The sequence below is a fragment of the Pocillopora damicornis genome, chromosome 11 (assembly GCF_964200805.1).
Source record: "Pocillopora damicornis chromosome 11, jaPocDami1.2, whole genome shotgun sequence".
NCBI classification, from domain to species: domain Eukaryota; kingdom Metazoa; phylum Cnidaria; class Anthozoa; order Scleractinia; family Pocilloporidae; genus Pocillopora; species Pocillopora damicornis.
Window position 1 is genome coordinate 8,970,729 of NC_142680.1, and position 17,500 is coordinate 8,988,228.

The 17,500-nt window shown below is 38.1% G+C and overlaps 2 protein-coding genes across 3 annotated transcripts in view; both read left to right on the forward strand.

Moving 5' to 3' along the window:
* Window positions 1-3,295, forward strand: part of LOC113686201 (angiopoietin-related protein 7) — a 19,239-nt gene extending 15,944 nt beyond the window's left edge. The window contains exons 2-4 of the mRNA XM_089188015.1: window positions 555-731; window positions 853-1,233; window positions 2,313-3,295. Of these exons, the coding sequence (XP_089044141.1) occupies window positions 555-731; window positions 853-1,233; window positions 2,313-2,593 (839 nt within the window). The 3' untranslated portion in view covers window positions 2,594-3,295. The remainder of the gene's footprint in view (window positions 1-554; window positions 732-852; window positions 1,234-2,312) is intronic.
* Window positions 3,296-16,167: 12,872 nt separating this feature from the next.
* The window catches only part of LOC113686202 (angiopoietin-related protein 7), a 10,430-nt gene continuing 9,097 nt past the window's right edge, over window positions 16,168-17,500 (forward strand). Inside the window, exon 1 of one of the 2 annotated variants that reach the window (XM_089188011.1) lies at window positions 16,168-16,323. In XM_089188011.1, coding sequence (XP_089044137.1) covers window positions 16,299-16,323 — 25 coding nt within the window. In that variant the 5' untranslated portion in view covers window positions 16,168-16,298. The remainder of the gene's footprint in view (window positions 16,324-17,500) is intronic. The other variant, XM_089188012.1, reaches the window with a different exon arrangement.

Below are 17,500 nucleotides of genomic sequence, written 5' to 3' on the forward strand. Positions count from 1 at the left end.
AGACGAGAACTTGTTATATCTTTATGTTGGAGATGGAAATATCCGCCGTCAAAAACTGATCGGTATATCTACCAATCGATCGCATTAATTGATGATTGATGTCACTGTGTTTTGACCATCATCGCAATTAACCTTCAAGCACTTTCATCTGATTTCATTTCCCTGAAGGTACGATTCTTTGCATTTATTTGCCTTTATCTACCATCATCTACTCTTACCTACCATAATTTACGTTCACTTACCTTATTCTACCCTCATCTACCGTCATTCACCTTAAACCATCTTTATCTAAATTTTTCTATCATCTTTTGCCTTCGTCTATTATCATCCATGATATACTTTCAAGAAAGTGCAGTTTTTGACAGTTATCCCTTAAAACGCTAAAAATAACCTTTCGGGTGACCTAAATTTTAAAATTTCTGGTAGAGCATGCTATCTATCCACCCCTCCAAGACCCTTATTTCTTCAGCATATGTTACTCCGACCCCCTTACTAGTCCTGGATCAGCCCTAGGCAGTGAATTCACACCATGTAAGAAAGTTTCTTTCCTTCAGGTTCTGCTCTGCTTTTTCTGGCACTTTATGTGACTTATCAAATTCTACCATCAACGCGGGCATTTCTAATAGATTGCCAAGAGAACACTGCCGCATGTTTGGAAGAAATAATGAAGGAACTCACCCAAGTTCGATTTGACATTAAAATTCTCACGGAGAACAAAACACTGGCGAGACGTAAGCACGATTTCTCTCCGTTCATGTGTTTTATTACCTTTATTAACATTTATTCATTTCAATTTTTATCGTTATTTTTCAAGCGAATATCAACTGTTATTACCTTGTATTTTATCAACAGCAAAGAACTGTGTTGAGCTCTACCATTCCGGTCAAAGGATTAGCGGTGTTTACATAATCGATCCAGATGGCTCAGGTGCCTTTAATGTCTATTGTGACCACACTACTTCCGGTGGGGGATGGACAGTCTTCCAGAAGAGAATGGATGGCTCCGTTGATTTTAATCGCACCTGGAATGACTACAAGCATGGCTTCGGTAACTTGGTCGGTGAATTTTGGCTCGGACTGGACAAGATAAACCGTCTGACACAAAACAAGACAAAGAACATGCTTCGAGTAGATCTGGGGGTAACTGCGCGCCAAACTGTTCACGCTGAGTATGAATGGTTTGGGATTGGGAACGGGACGGCTGACTATCGGCTGTACATTGGCAATATGACAAGTAAGTAAACAGTCTTTTTACACATTCATCGTTCGATCTTTATGTATTACTTCCTTATCGACGTCTACTGCCCCATTCATACCAAAGCTTAAGGGGTTTTGCTTAGGGTTAGGTTATTGGCTTCTTTTGAGAGGCTTCTTAAACCGTTGTTTGTCCGCTTCAAAGTTAGTAAATTGAAAATACAAGTCAGTGAAAACTTGAATCCTAATGAAAACTGATTTTTAATTCAATCCCTTCCCCCAACTTCACGTAACCTGCAGATAATAGTTTGTTTTAGCGTATACCCGCTTGACTGTGTTTTGCTGTTCATCTTGCCTATACCTAGTTGAGTCCACGCTCCTCCGTGGTCAGTTTTCTCTCGAGATTGCTTGAAATAGAAGAGTCATTGAACTCGGCTTTAGAAAAATCATCAAGTAGATCTGGGGGTAACTGCGCGCCAAACTGTTCACGCTGAGTATGAATGGTTTGGGATTGGGAACGGGACGGCTAACTACCGGCTGTACATTGGCAATATGACAAGTAAGTAAACCGTCATTTTAAACATTCATCGTTCGATTCTTATGTGTTACTTCACTATCGACGTCTACTGCCCCATTCACACCAAAGCTTAAAAGCTGTTTTTCTAAAAACCATTTTAAAAAGGTTTCTTCAGAGAGGCTGCTTAATCTGATGTTCGTCCGCTTCAAATTTAGCAAATTGAAAATGCAAATTAGCGACAACTTGAATCCTAAGGAAAACTGATTTTAAATTCAATTCCTTCCCCCAACTTCACGTAACCTGCAAATAATGGTTTTTTCTAGCGTATACCCGCTCGAGTGTGTTTTGCTGTTAATTCTGGTCGTACCTGGTTGAGTTCACGTTCCTCCGTGGTCAGTTTGCTCTGGAAGTTGCTTGAGATAGAAAAGTCATGAAACTCGGCTTTAGCAAAGTCATAAAATTTTATTATTTATAATTTTGCCCGATATTTTTGTATCTCAATTATAGTAGCTATCGAGTTTGAGGTGTCAAATGTGTCATCTTGATCCTAATATTATGGAATTTTCTTTTCTTTTCTTTTTTCTTTTTTTTTTTTTATTAAGCAGATGCAACTGTTTCTTTTGATTCACTCAAACCTCACAAAGATTTCATGTTTGGTGCCTGGGATAGAGATCCTGCTAATTGTACTCTAAAAAGAGGCGGAGGCTGGTGGTATGGCAGCAGTAGTGATTGTGATGTTTCATCGAATCTCAACGGAATTTATCCGCATTGTCGAAATGAAACCCGGGCCAATATCCACTGGGATCAATTGGATCAAAACAGTCCCGAGGGCAGCGCTCCCACATCAACTGAAATGAAAATTAGACCAGTGGATTCTTTTTAAAACTTTCTGACGATAAAGTGTTCATATAAATAATGACTTTTGCGTCTTCTGAAAGGTCAAATTCGCTTTTATAACAATTGTGATTGGCAAATTAATGATAGAGTGGCCTTTGTATGCACGGTGATGTTGATCCTTTTTTACGTACTATTTTGTGTTGATTTGAAAACGCTATAATTAAAAAAATAAAAGATAGTTCGCTTGCTGTCGAAATTAAACTGAAATATCTGTGAAATCAGTTTTCTAATATCTGACAAAGGAATTTATCCGGCCAAATCGATACTGTTTTGAAAAGTTAAGAAGTAATTTGCATGACAAGAAATAAAACGTGCATTTTTTTTTCAACGCCTTTTAATTCTAGATTTTAAAATGCTTAGAATATACAGATAACATACATATTAGAAGAAATGACGAAATCATAGACTTAACCACATATAGTTGATCAAATGCGATTTAAGAAAAGAATATTTTTATCACATCGAAATTAATTCAGAGAGATTTATACCAATGAAACGTTCCAGCTACTAGCTGGAGCTCATACAATTTAATACTTATACTTATTTTTAAAGTTTTTGCTTTTTCTGATGATTTTGAAAGCGTTTTCTTCTTAGAGCTATCAATAAAGCGATTTAAGGTTATATCAAAATATGTAATTTAGGATATGTGAGTTTTAACGTGTGGAGAAATAAAGACTGCTGTTCATTATTTATGCATTTACGTCAATAGCTATGCGATGGTATCGCAATGGTAACCCAATAGGTCGCAAACCTACTATACTCGAGGATTTCCAAGCCTACAATGGTTATCCATTTCCATACTAGCCAGTGAAGCTTCTTACGCACGATTGACAAGCATTTAAGACTGTAAGGTATTGAGGTGTAGGTTGGGAACCTGATTTTATCACAAATTGGTAAACAACTTCACAAGTACTTTATTTCGTATATCTTGATGATACAAAAAAGCTAACCAAAACAAAACATAACAAAAGAAAAAACATATGTGTCCCAAACTAGGATAGATACGAACTGAAAACGCTATTTGTAATCTCTTACGAATTGTCAGTGAAACCCTGCATAAAGAAGAATTAAAATTTGATTTCAGTCACGGTATGGCAAGGAAACGTACGTACTTTAACACTTTATTGTCTGTGCACTGTTCTAAAATCTGATGAAACTGCAAATTGATCAAAATGAACGATGGAAAAGTCTTAGATTTCTCTCTCAAAGTCACGGAGTGGCAAAAATAGCAAATACCGAACTTGGAAAATTCGTCATAAATTTTTACTCAAACCGTCACATGTTCGGAATCTTCAAAATAGTTGGCGACTCAGTCTGAGAAGGAAAAATCCGCGACACTGAGGCAAGGTTTCTTATTCGTTTCCCTCTCACTTTAAAATCCATAAAAAACAAAGCCAATAATTTTGTTTAAAAATGCGCAGACACACTTTGTTTTATCATGTTTATTGGATTTCGCCTATCGGTCGGATCGCCTTTGCGGGTTGAAATGCTTCCAGAATAAAGTCGTTGAATTTCTGATCCATTATGTAAACGGGTTACTGCCACCTTCAAGTCGCTTCAAGGCAGAATTTCTTCTCACATCATCAACACAATATCAAGCAGTCGAGTTTTGAGAATATCGGGAAATATCAATAAGGGAATTATTTATAGCAAGATCCAATACAAAATTCCCCAAAATAACACCATAATGATTGAATGGCAGCCAGTAAGGAGAATTTCTATCGAGATATTGAGAGTAAAACGCCGGTAAAGGGGTTATCACGGCTATCATTGCACTGTTCGGTTCGTTTATAATGTTAATGTCATGAACGAGTCGTTTGTATGATGCCGTTAGTGGTTTACACCTGTTGGGGGGAGTCTGTTCCAAGTTGGTAAACCAGCTTTCCTGGGTCAGTCCTTGAAAGTAGTTGGTGCTGTAGGTCAGGCATTGCGTGCATTTTCCAGTCAATAGTGTGGTTCATGAGTCGGTGATGTTCAGCAATTTGATTGTTGACATCGCCTTTCCTCGTCGCTCGTTTGTTCGCAATCAGTCTAGTTGTGAAGTCTCTGCCAGTCTCACCGATGAAGGAGGTGTGGCAGTCGGAACAATTGATCTTATACATTGCTCCCTGTCTGTTCTTCGGTTGGTCTTTGTCTTTGACGTTAGCCAGTAACTGACGTAGTGTGGTAATAGGTTTGTGAGCGACGCGGATATTGAATGGTTGTCGGATGCGCGAGATGTATGGTATAGTTGCCGTAGTCGTAAGAGTTACGTTGTTGTTAGTTTCTGTAGTAGAAGTAGTTAGGTGAGTGTTACGTTGGATGAAGTCTTCGTTGTAGTTGTTCTTTGAAAAAATACGGTCAAGATACTTTTTCTCGTCGGATAAGCTGTCTGTCGTGTTGCATACTACTTACGCTCGTCGCGTAAGAGTCCTAATAGTTGTGGCTTTGTGTGATGTCGGGTTATAGGATGACTCGTCCAGTAATCTAGTAATTTAATGACTCCAGGGATACAGAATATAGTACAAAGCTGCAAACCATTTTTGATAATCTCAATATGGAAAACATCATTACTAAGCCGTTGAGAACTACAATTGATTCATCTACACTGATCGATCTCATTGTCACAATCCGCAGGAATTTGGTAAGCTCCACGGGAGTATTACCACTTGGTATTTCTGACCATGATTAAATTTATGCCACTTGACGTCTAAGACACAAAAGGCCACCTCCACGAGTCATCAAAATACGGAATTATAAGAACTTTGACGTAGAGAGTTTCAAATCTGACCTCGTTAACGCGCCATTTCATGCCACCGAATGTTTTGAGGATATGGATGATGTTCTGTGGGCCTGGTAGCCTCTGTTTAATGATATCTGCGATAAACGCGCTCCTTGGAAGGAAGTGAAGATCAAAAGCCAGGTACCACCGTGGATAACGAATGAAATACGCCAAGAAGATGAACAGAAGATTCAAGCTTTTCAAATTACCCGTAGCCTCTGAGCGTCCTAGTAAGTGGTTGGAGTACAAAAGACTGCGGAATGACGTTACTCGATCTATGCATCAAGCAAAAGCATCTTACTTTTCTGACTTGTTCAGTGAGGTTAAGAACACCAACGCCTTTTGGAATTTGATAACTAAAGCAACAAATCCAAAAACCAGAAAAAAACACTGGACCTATAAAAGAAGAGGATGAAACTCTGGCTTTAACAGATAAAGAAAAAGCGAACTCGATCAATATATCCTCCAATGCAGAGAGCAAGCTAAATAACTTACTGCCAACATCAACGCACCTGCAACCTATAACTTTGGAGAACAAAGAGGTACCACTATTGTCCCAGGTTGTCTTAAACAGAGAAGCGGTATCTAGGAAGATTAACCCATCGCAAGTGAAAAAGTCTGCTGTGCCGGACGATATTCATCTCAAGTTATTAAGAGTGCTTATACCATCACAGTATTGATCTTGAAGCTGTGTTTTCGCAATGGAAAGTAGCAAGGATTACGCCAATACACAAAAAGAACGATGACACAGATATCGCCAACTACAGACCAGTCTCACCTTAGAGAATGCCAAGCAAGATACTTGAAGAACTTGTGAATGACACATCAGTTGATCATGTTTTCACTCCTAACGACTTTGCCTGGGACAGACAGTGGGCATTCTGCTGAGTTACTACTAACACTGAGCTATGGAGAAAAGAGCTCGATAAGGGAAAAGCCACTAGACTTCAAGAAAGCCTTTTATTGTGTTCAGCACTCTCTCCTGATTAGAAAGTTACGGTCAACGGCGCCGAATCTGGGACCCAGTCAGTTCAAGTTGGAGTCCCACAGGGCTCAGTTTTAGGACAGACATTATTCGCTTTATTTTCCAGCAATTTTCCAACCTCTGTGGCTTCGGACATTGAGCAAATGCATGGTGTCAGCTGGTGCTGACATCATGCATTTCATCTGAAGAAGAAAACATTCCCTATCTTCGAAAATGTTCTCAAAAAGAAAGAAACATCAACGAAGGTCCTAAGCTGCTTGAAGATACCGCTGACTAGCATGCGTGTTGATCGCTTCGCAAGTTATAAGAACATCGTCCCCAAGTTCCAGACCTCGTAATTTCTTCCCTTCCCATCCCTTCCCTTCCCAACCCCCGGACTGGTTCCTAAATCCTCTCGAAGAAACTCTTGTATAGCTAGTACTGAAAAGTTTTATTACAGTTTATATTATAGTGAATGGCTGGAAAATAAACTAGCAAGAGCTCCGCCCTAAGGCTTGGCTAAACCTATATATTATCGAAAATCCCATGGTTAAAGTCAAAATCCATTACGAATTCTACCTTTACAAGAACTCACGAATTTGCACTTCTTTTACCAACGGTCAGCTCCAGACATTTTTTTTTATCCAGTTAAGAACGTCGTCTTCCACTGCCACGGAAGTGCGAGGGAATTTTATGCTCTAACAAATCGTCAGTTTTCACCGCTAATGTTTAGTTAGGAAAGATAAACCCTAAAATATATTTTGCGCGATTTCAACTGCGTGTGGGTCCATTCTTAACACAACCAAAAAAAACAGCATTTCAATGAGAGCCTCTTGACGGTAAAATTAAAACTATTGGTGCTGTCTCTGGCAATAACAGAAACACTTGCCTACAACCACTTGCAAATATGTAAGGCATCGGAGCTTAAAAACATGCGTAGCGGTGCCAGTCTTGAAAAACATATGCGTAGCGGTATCAGTCTTGGAAAATTTGAAAAAAAAATTAAAAATTAAAAAAATGATAAAAAAAAAAACCCTTGCACCTCATTTTCTGTAGAGTTCTCGATTTTCTTCTAAATCGTCATCAAAAGAATACTTTTTGGGAATAACACATCATATGAAACCGGAAGAATTACAATGAAAGGCATTCGACTGGGTATAGGTATGTAACAGAAAGCTGTTTGATGTACAACTAGGCATCTTAAAGAAACTTTTATGCAGTGCTTGGATCTAATACTTACTTTTTTATGTCATTCAATGCTAGAGCTTTTGAATTTAAAATCCATACCAGCTGTTAACCCATTGGTTAACAACACTTAAGTTTACAAACAGCAAGTACACCCGAAAAGTTCATTCTTTATTATCATCGTCCTTCGTACCGAAAATAACTCCACCTGGTCTATAATTTAGGAAAGAATGTTATAATCCTTTCCAGTCTGGACATTTTTGTACTTAAAAAGATCAGTCCTTGCCTTTATGTTACTCCCCAGCACATGAACATGGTTACGGCCCTGAAATGTTTGCGTCGTTTTGCAATGGGAACGACGAAGCATGATCACAGTGTTTTTGGAAGTAGTTTGGAGCCGTCAGATTTGAGGATTCTCTTTCGGCCATTTCGCTGAACAAACGAGTTTCAGCTGCTTTGAATTTCAGGTCTTTGGTAAAACATAAAGTTTTCTGAGAAAGGCGAACAGAACGTCCAAATAAATTAATCAATTAAAAAACATCTTTTGGTAGCGCATGTTTTTAGTACTGCCAGTTCATTCAATATGAGTCAGCTAAGTGAGGTCGACACGGATTACGTACCACAAATTGTTTAGGTATTAATTTTATGAGACAAGGTTTGAAAATGCTGCAATTTAAAAATTAGTTCTCTTGTTACCGGGATTAAGCCAAAATGTTCTTAAATTCAGTTTTCTGAAGTGTTTACAATTTATGTGTGTGGCGTTAAAACAATGAAACTTGCATCTGCTAAATTGATGCTGTTTTGAAACATTAAGAAATAGTTTTCACGACGTTTTCTTTTTTTCTGTTAGTTCCAGAGGATCAAATTGTTATCATATGCAGATTTGGAAGATGACGAAATCACAGACTCAATCCATTTGTGATTGACCATAAAAGAAAAACGTATTTAGCAAATTAGTGGCTGGATTGTTGATTTTTTGAAGACATCATAAAATGTGTTTTACATGACTTCGAAGTTGATTCAGAAGGATTTAATTATATGATAGAACTTTAAAGGCTACAGTATGGAGTTTATGCTTGTTTGTGCTTATTCTTAAAGTTTTTTCCTCTCGTGAGTATTTTTTAAAGCTTCCCAATTTTAGTGTAGTGATATGATCTTTTAATATTAGATTACAGAAAATAATAACTTTAGATACGTAAGTTTAATCTTGTGAAGAAATTAACACTATTATAACGTCATTTAGTCTTGATATCATTAAAGGGGGTAAAGTTTCTGAAGAAACTTTGGTGCTGCATCGGTGGAAGAGTATAACAGGGTAATTTAGTCTTATCAATTGAGTTGATAACGTCAATTGGCCATAGCTAAGTGTTTGAAAGCCGACGTTTCGAGTGGAAGCCCTTAGATCACTCGCTCTAACGGAAGGCTAACGCTTGTCAGCATTTGATGGTGGCCAATTTCTGTTATCAACTCAGATGATGATAAAAAAATTTCCTACTTATATCAATAGTTTAATGGTTGTGTTGCCATGGTGACCCACTAGGTTGCAGATCTCCTCCGATGCTCAAGGATTTTCAAGTCTCCACCGGCTTTTCATTCTGATTTTTTACAGTGAAGATTCTTATGCTTGATTTGACAAACATGTTAAAGTATCATGTCCACTTCCTTCATGTCTTGGATCTTCCAGCCGCGGACATTATCAGGCAATATACCAACCTCCAGAAGGGGTTTATTTACTTAATTTATGTATAACATACACACAACGTGCTTTCTGATTGGTTGAAAATCGATTTTTGTTTTCGTTTAAACCAATAGAAAATTGAAACATTTTCATTTCAGGTAAATGGCCTCGCACAGGAAGAAATCCTAGATTTTAATTTAATGAAGGCCTGTAGATTGGAGGAACCGAAGAGGACACTTCCAGCGCCAAAAAAACGGGAAATATTTTGTTTTTCTTAAATTTATCAAATTCGCTATTTTAGGTGCGCTTTTGCTAGCCGCTTCCGCTGTTCTAAGCTTCTATTTTCCGTTGCGCGGTAAAAATAAAAGAACCTCGAAAATTCTTGGCAACGTCTCCCCAACCTTACGCCGAGAAGGAAAATTTCCTATGTTTTTGCTTCAAGAAAATTGTGGCAACTAATTAAGAGGTTCCTTTATTTTCGAGAAATTTATCGTCTTATATAGACGAAAGCCGCTTGAGAAGTGAATGTGCATTCAAGATATATTGTTGGTTGTTCGCGATTTCAATTTGTATTTGATAGTTTTTGCCAAATATAAACGTGTTAAGCACCTTCTGTAAATTTTAACGAGGACTCCGTGAAAGTTTTAATTTAGGCGGAGGCAATAAAAACAAATTTCGTTGAAGGAACATAGTGAACCGTGAGTAAAAACGAATAGCTAAACGGCGTTTGAACACGGCTTGATGTTGTTGTCTTTCGATCTTGCTGCCTTTGTCGCAGTATCGACTAAAAATTTCATCAGAGAAATGAGAGTTAAGCCCTCACAAGTGTTTCCGTCCCTTCTAGGTTACTTTTCGAAAACAGACTTTTCTCATGTTTTTACTGAACTATTCAGACTCAGTATTTCCGTCGACATTTTGTCTGATCACGTCAACGGAAACGAGAGAAAAGCGTGTTTCCGGAGACGTAACACGAAGTTACACCTGCGGAAACATCTCTTTGCTTCAACTGAAACCTGACGGAAACATGTGAAAAAGTGGTACGGTTCCGCTGCAACAAGTAAACGTCACCAAACCGACAGCGTAAACACGTGATAACTGTCGTGTTTTGGGAACGGTTTCACATGTTTTCTCCGCGTTTCTGTCTACGGATTCTTGATATTTCGTCCCGTGTACATGTGTTGATTACTTCGTTTGCTCTGATATCATTTGAAGCAGTGTGGCATTATGGCATTGATCTTTTTAAGTATCGCGTATAAAACATGTATTTCTGGCATGATATTTGAGGAAAAACAAGTGTCGATAAGAACGCAATTAGAATAAATTGTTAGAAAGGAGCCAGCTAACGAGCACACCACACTCGGCGAAAGGTAGCAAGACATTTAACTGTTTCACTTTTTTCTTTAAAGTGCCTAGGATACATATCTTTTTTTTTTTTTTTTCATTTTCTGTTTGATAGCTGTATTCAAAATTAGAAAAAAATCGACCTTAGCGCCTAGCGAGTTCTCCTTGACCAATTTTTTTGTGCGTAGAAATTACAATTTGGCGGCCAAAAAGCGCGCAGCCAAGATGATCATGTTACATAGCTGTGACGTAGAAACTGTAAACGCACATCGGCACCTATGGTGGAGAAAGGAGAAATCTTGAAGAAAAGACGAAGGTATTGCGCGGCCGGAGCGCCAAATAATGTTAGCTACAAGAATAATAAACATATGCCGGCTATTTCTATGCAATACTTCCAAAAGGATGTAGCTGTATGGCCATATGAACGCGTCTCGATCGTCGACGTTGAGGAGATTTTACTATTCAATGTCGTCGGCCTCATGCTCCGCACCAGCTTTGAAGACGTCTGTTACAAAAATATAGCACTAGCTAAATCAGGGGAAGATAACCAAAGAATTCAGCTTAAAAGAATGCTGATTAAGTGGCCTGTCCCCACATCTAACACGAATGTTCCACATTCTTTTCAGCTGACATTTCGCAAGCGAAGAATGGTGCACTTCTCGTTGTTGTTTATTTCACGCGCTTGAGATGTACTCGTACTCCTTCTCTTTCTATGTGACTACATTTGCGCTTTTCTTATTCAATGAAAATCCTACCAATTGATAACAGTATGCATCATTTGTAGTGAAGTTCAAGCCCTTTCCTGAACGATATCCTGTCGTGTGAACAGCGCAAAACCTCTGGCGGATACTGGCATAAACACAAGCTCCAAGGGGCCGTGTATTATTCTAACCTAGATTTCCGAAAATCCATCCTACGAGCTATCAATTCCCCCTGCCCTCAACAAATTAAAAATAGTAACAATAACAAGGTCATTGCGATAACAGCACTGCAACGAGACAAATAAAAAAAACTAAAATCTATTTAATTAGATGGGAGCGAATCCAAGTGCTTTGTGAAAGTCGCCGCATACAAAATAATCATTTACAATAATGATGTCAGTTTTATTTGAGCAGAGTGGGTCTTATGGCAAGGCCGCACTTAAACTAAACAAGTTTTTTCTCTATTAAAATCCCCATTTGAGATTAAATTGAATCAGATGACCATAAAATCACTCGTTTTCCGCTCGGTTTGGCCGGCTCGACAATCGCGAAGATAGCCTCTGCCTTTGCAATCTCTGAAGAAAGAATCAACTTGCAGTGAGACTGCTCGATGACTTCTCGGTGAAAAATTACTGTGTCTCGTGATACGGCTGATTCATTCGTCAAAAGTTAGCTTTTGGTTTACTAAAGGAGTTTCTCTACAGCAACGAGACTACTGACCGAGGGGAACCTTTGCCGCGCATAGTGTGATGGAATAAAATATTATGGCAACAGAAACAAACAAAGATACCCATTCTTAACATAGATATCGCCAAAGAAAACAAAACACAAACGCAACAAACTAAATATTTAGTAATGGGAATTTTGTCCTGAACACCGTAGGCGAGAAACCGTCTTTTGTCAGTCTTCGTCGAAATATTCGTTTAATGTGCGCGGTTCTCCTTCGTAGAGCTGAACCGTACTCGCAGCTTCCATTTCTTCTCTACTACTTGAGTACGAAGTATCAAAACTTTTGGTAGAGCTTGTTGAATGTAGCTCTGCATCGCTATGGACATTATTTAAAGAGTATTTTAACTCTGACTGATACAAAAAGAGAGATGTGAGAGATTTGTATGTGTCAATTGAGAGTTTTCACAGTTTTCCACGTCATCACCCGCTAATTCGTTACCGGTGCATGAGACGCTCTTAAGACAAAATAAGAGCAATTCAGGGCCCGAAAAGACCGAGTTTTAAGTTTCTTTCATTGTTTTTGTCTATTGGAATTGGTTTGTGCCCATGATAAGCTAAATATTTACGCAAAAAAGAAAGGATTATTGTCATAGGCGCTTTGACTACTCGGTTCTCTGTATCTAGTACACAAGTCTATTAACATTCAAGCTTATTTCATTCTGTGTAACTCTTTTGTTCATCTCTATGGCTCTTACACTTTGATTCTCACTTCTTCAACCAAAAAAGTTTGACTCTACTCTTCTGCAAACTGCCTACATTCTGCTAGTCGGCTTTCCTCTTTCTTCTCTCTACTCTCCTAAGTAAGCTATGAAGGAAGAGCTTTAATAGTCATTACTGACAGATATGGGTCAGCATGCCAGCCAGCTGACCCTGAGAGATTGAACATTTTTGTTGTTGTAACACAAAACCAAACAAATTTCACGAGACTTCCGAAATGAACAATAAAGTATTTCATCATAATGCTACCGTTCAACAGAATCAACCTCTGACTGCGTCAGCCAAAACATGAACTTTCGTGTGGGTCTAAAGCAAGGTCAATACACAAAGTAAGCACGTCCACCTAAAGAAGTTAGACGAGGCTGTCACAAGTCGGAAACTCACCCCGTCGGCTTAAAACTAAATAACGTCGGAATTCGAATTCATACATAAAATGTATTCTCAATATAAACCAAAGATTAAATCATACTCAACTGATTGACAAAGTGAATAACGAATTATCCACTAGCTAAACTCTTTATGACAAATTTATTTTAATGACATGCCAAATTTTTTTGTGTGCATCGCCAACAAAGTTAAAGAGAGACACACGTCAGCAATTTTTCTGCGTGATAATATTATATTGAATAGCTCAATCCAAATTACATTGCAGTAATCATTACACAATACGCCACGGCGACCTCCTCGGTCCAAGTGCGGACTTCAATGGCATAAATGCCTTGCGGTCAGATTTTTTTTGCAGAATTTTCAATAATAAGTTCTTTCAAGCATCCTGAGAGTATCAAATATAAATCGTAGGGATTTAGAGGGTTCCTAAAAATCATGTTAATTTTCTAAATTATGAAACAAATGAACGAGCGTAGGTATCTTAATGGTGATGTTCAAAGCTCCGCCCACGTAATTTGGCGATAATTTCAAGTTATTCACAGAGTAGACCTATTTTTCCCTACTTTCGCGATGTTTCTAATTCAACGAAATATTTATCCGATAAATATCTTTGCTTAGGAACTTAAGTGGCTTAACACCTTTAAGCCAGCTGAGGAAACGGGCTATTCCTCTTTTTTTCCTTTACCTGGTATCCGCTGCAAATATTTCTGCCTGAATTAGCAATAATACTCTGACTCCCCTGGAAACTATTGCGATAAAACAAACATTTTAACATAATCCTGATGCATTTTTTCACGCGTTCGGCCAAAGTCCAAACGATCCTTTCAACGGTCAGCTGAAATCTTCACAGTTTTTTAATGTCACTAAATAATGGATTTCAATAAAATACCACAAATTTTGTCTTTGGTCAGGAGTAGTTTAAGTTCACGTGGCTTAAAAACAGATGATTTTTATTTTGTTTTGTCTTGTTCTTTTTTTGTTTTGACTTTGGATGGTTTATTTGTATTTATTTTTAGAACAGAAGTAGAATTCAGCCACTTCACCATTGGGTAAATATACAGTAGTTTTTGTATCCAAAGTCTCCAGACTATGTTTGATTAAACATCAGCTAATAATGAACTTGTCGAAACTTCCGAACTGAGAAGACATCGACATGTTATCGTCTGATAAAATAATAAAACCAAAAACTTATCCATTCAAAACTAAAGGTAGCATTTGAGGTCAACGTCAGCTCTGAATGAGAAATGGATCCTAATAATGTGAATAAAATATATACCAAATATTTTTTTGGGTCAAAATGCTGTGTAAGACAGGTATATCTCGTTTGCTTGCAGCAGTATCGTATCAGAAAAATAATATTAACGAGTAATTATTGTATTTCCTATAATACGCACAGAAATCCGCCGGCCAATTTCTCTAAAAGGTCACAAATGTGATGTTTATGTGTAAGTGAGGGGATGAGTGGGTGAGTGGGTGAGTGGGTGAGTGGGTGAGCGGGTGAGTGGGTGAGTGGGTGAGTTAGTGAGTGATTGATGATGCGACTGCTTGGCCGTCTGACAATAAATGAAGTCAAACTCATTTTATACGCTGCTCCATAAGAATCTGAGTAAGCCATGACATATCGTCACAAGATATCCACTCTCGCTATATCAAAGCTAATTAATAATTGAGGGAAAAGGCATAAGGTTTCTTTCAAAACAAATCGACGGAGGACATCTCTCTAAAACCCAAGATATCATCAAAGAGCTTACAGCATTTGCTTCATGGCGAATACGTGGAGACACGCTGTTTAAGTAATTTACAGAATGTATAGCGTTTTGAATGACTGTTTTTATCGCACTTTCTTACGAGTTAATTAAATGATGTAAACGAATCTGTGGTCTTGTTTTCATTACGCCGAATAAAATTACAGTCAGCTACGTCATTTGAGGAGAACACGTGCGCAATCAAAACATTTTGTTGTTTGGGCTGGCGACTGGCAAAATATGGTCGCATGTGACAGAACAAGGTTGAAATTAAATAAATTCTAAAAATATTAACTGTTTGTCAACTCATCCTCTGAACAGAATTCCCCGTAGGGGGAGTTGGGCTCTTTGGGACCAGAGCCAAATATCTTTGTTCTCGGTGTCGTAACCGCATCGGCCACAAGGCAAGACAAATGACATTCTAAGATTTGAAACTTTCCAAATGAGACACCGTAGACAGGCCGCAAAAACATTTTTTTTTTACGACTTACTGTTACGATTAGTCGACTATTGCGCCTAATGGCATTTTCAATCTTCTTTTTTTTTGCCGTTTAATAACCAACGGTCAGACGGTGGATCATAATTAAACTTTTGCAATTCAAACTATAGAACCACCTTGGGGTGGTGCTGCCATTAAAGTTTCTATGAGAGATGATGACAAACAGGATTTGCTAGGTAATCAACTTAGATGATGACACCAAATTACCTTCCGATACTCTCCAACAAACGCAGTTTCTTAGAAAGTTACCCCGTTTATAGGATTTATTGGGGTCCACTGAAATCGATGTGACGGTGATATCGCTCCTTCCCATTTCAAATCACGTACCGTAATAGAAGGAATCTAATTCCATTGTAATATTCATAGCTTTTCATGCAATTGACAAAATGAAATATATTACTTTTAGGCCTCTGACGTATTATGCAATGACTCTAACGTATCCAACAAGAATCATGGTTTACCACTTTTCAATCCGGTATATGGAATATTAACTAGTACAATTTTTATGAACTCGCGCCTCCTCAGACAAAAGTTGGCCCATAAAACATGTCGGTGTCATTTCCAACTTGACCAAAATTCTCGATATAATTAATTCCATTAGAGCTGTCTCAGCGATAACAGAAGTACTTTATCCAATTACGATTTCTGTGCATAAAACATATACGCATACACTCAGGTAATTTAAAACTCAGTGGGCAGATAGAGACCTCAGTGGGTGTTTTCATTAACTTGAAGTTCTTGATGACGATTCTCGATGTAACCAATTCCATTGGAGCTGTCTCAGCGAGAACAGAGGTTCTTTGCCCTATTACGATTTCTGTGCATAAAACATATGCACATGCACTCAGGTAATTAATAACTCAGTTGCAGATAGAGACCTCAATTAGTCTTTATGAAACCTTGCCACCATATCCTCGGTAAAGTTCTCAATTTCTCTTTAAATATTACGTTTAGGCAGCGTGGTGCATCACCTATAGAATTATCATGAAAGGCATTCAACAAGGAATAGGTAAGTGATGAGAAGCTAGAAACTTATGGTGCTTAGATCCAGCTCTCACTTATCCGAATATACGACTTTTCATAAAACATTTTTTTTACTTAAAGGGGATCAGAGTTCTACCAACAACTAGCCCAATTGGTTTATATCCAACACTCATCTTGCAATACAACAAGAACTCTCGAAAAGCCTAGTGTAAATGATCAATGGCGTTGCATGGAAAAGAAGTCGCGTTCAAACGTTTCGGAATTTATTTCGATGCTGGTCGAACTTTCACGTTGGTGATACCCTATAACCGTGCAATTCAATTTCCAAACTCGTTCGGCTTGTGCAATCGTTTAATTGGAAATATTTCAGTTCTAAATTCGCTTCTGCCTTGATCAATGGTTAAGTAAATAGAAAAATATACCAACAAATATAACCAGTTCGGATCAAAGATTTTCAAAAAGAATGTTTCAGTCATTTAAATCTATCTTTACTCAAAAGAACACTGCCTTGATAGAGCATTTATTTTTTGTTTGGGAGTGGTTTGTTGAGGTTACATATGAGAATTATCTTCCACCATTTCCGCTGAAAAAGCGAGCGTTAGGCACCTTAAATGGAAGGTCTTTGGTCATCCATTGGCCATGAAATTAGTATTGCCGTTGATCTGTCTTTAAAAAAAACGAGTCTCTTAGTGAAATTAACTACAGAAGAAACGATAAGTCCAGGTTGCTCTTTCTCAGGGTGAAAATCTCATACATAGGGTAACACGCTGACAAACTAAAGCCTTTGTCTATAAGTTTATAAGAGTGGAAAGATTCGTTGCATCATGTGTTTACAACTGGTCAAACGAGGCATAGAAAGTCGTTGGATTGAAGTATGAGTTACCAGCAAGAACTTAAATGCACAATGCGTAGGCGAAAAATAAGGGACATCTCCATTCCCGTCTGTCCGTTTATTTGTGAAGGCAAAAAAACCTGTTTTCACACAACACTGACTCGATTGACAAAACCGACACTAAATCCAAACCTACTACTGTTCGTGAAGATTTCTTTCTCATCTTTATGTTTCTTAAACTAATACTTGCTACACGTACTTCAACCAGAAAGGTTAAAGTCCATTTTAGTTGACCCTACGGAAACCTTCGAGCACCATTGTTGAAGCAATCGATTGTAATCTATGTTTTAAACCAATTCCCGAGTAATTT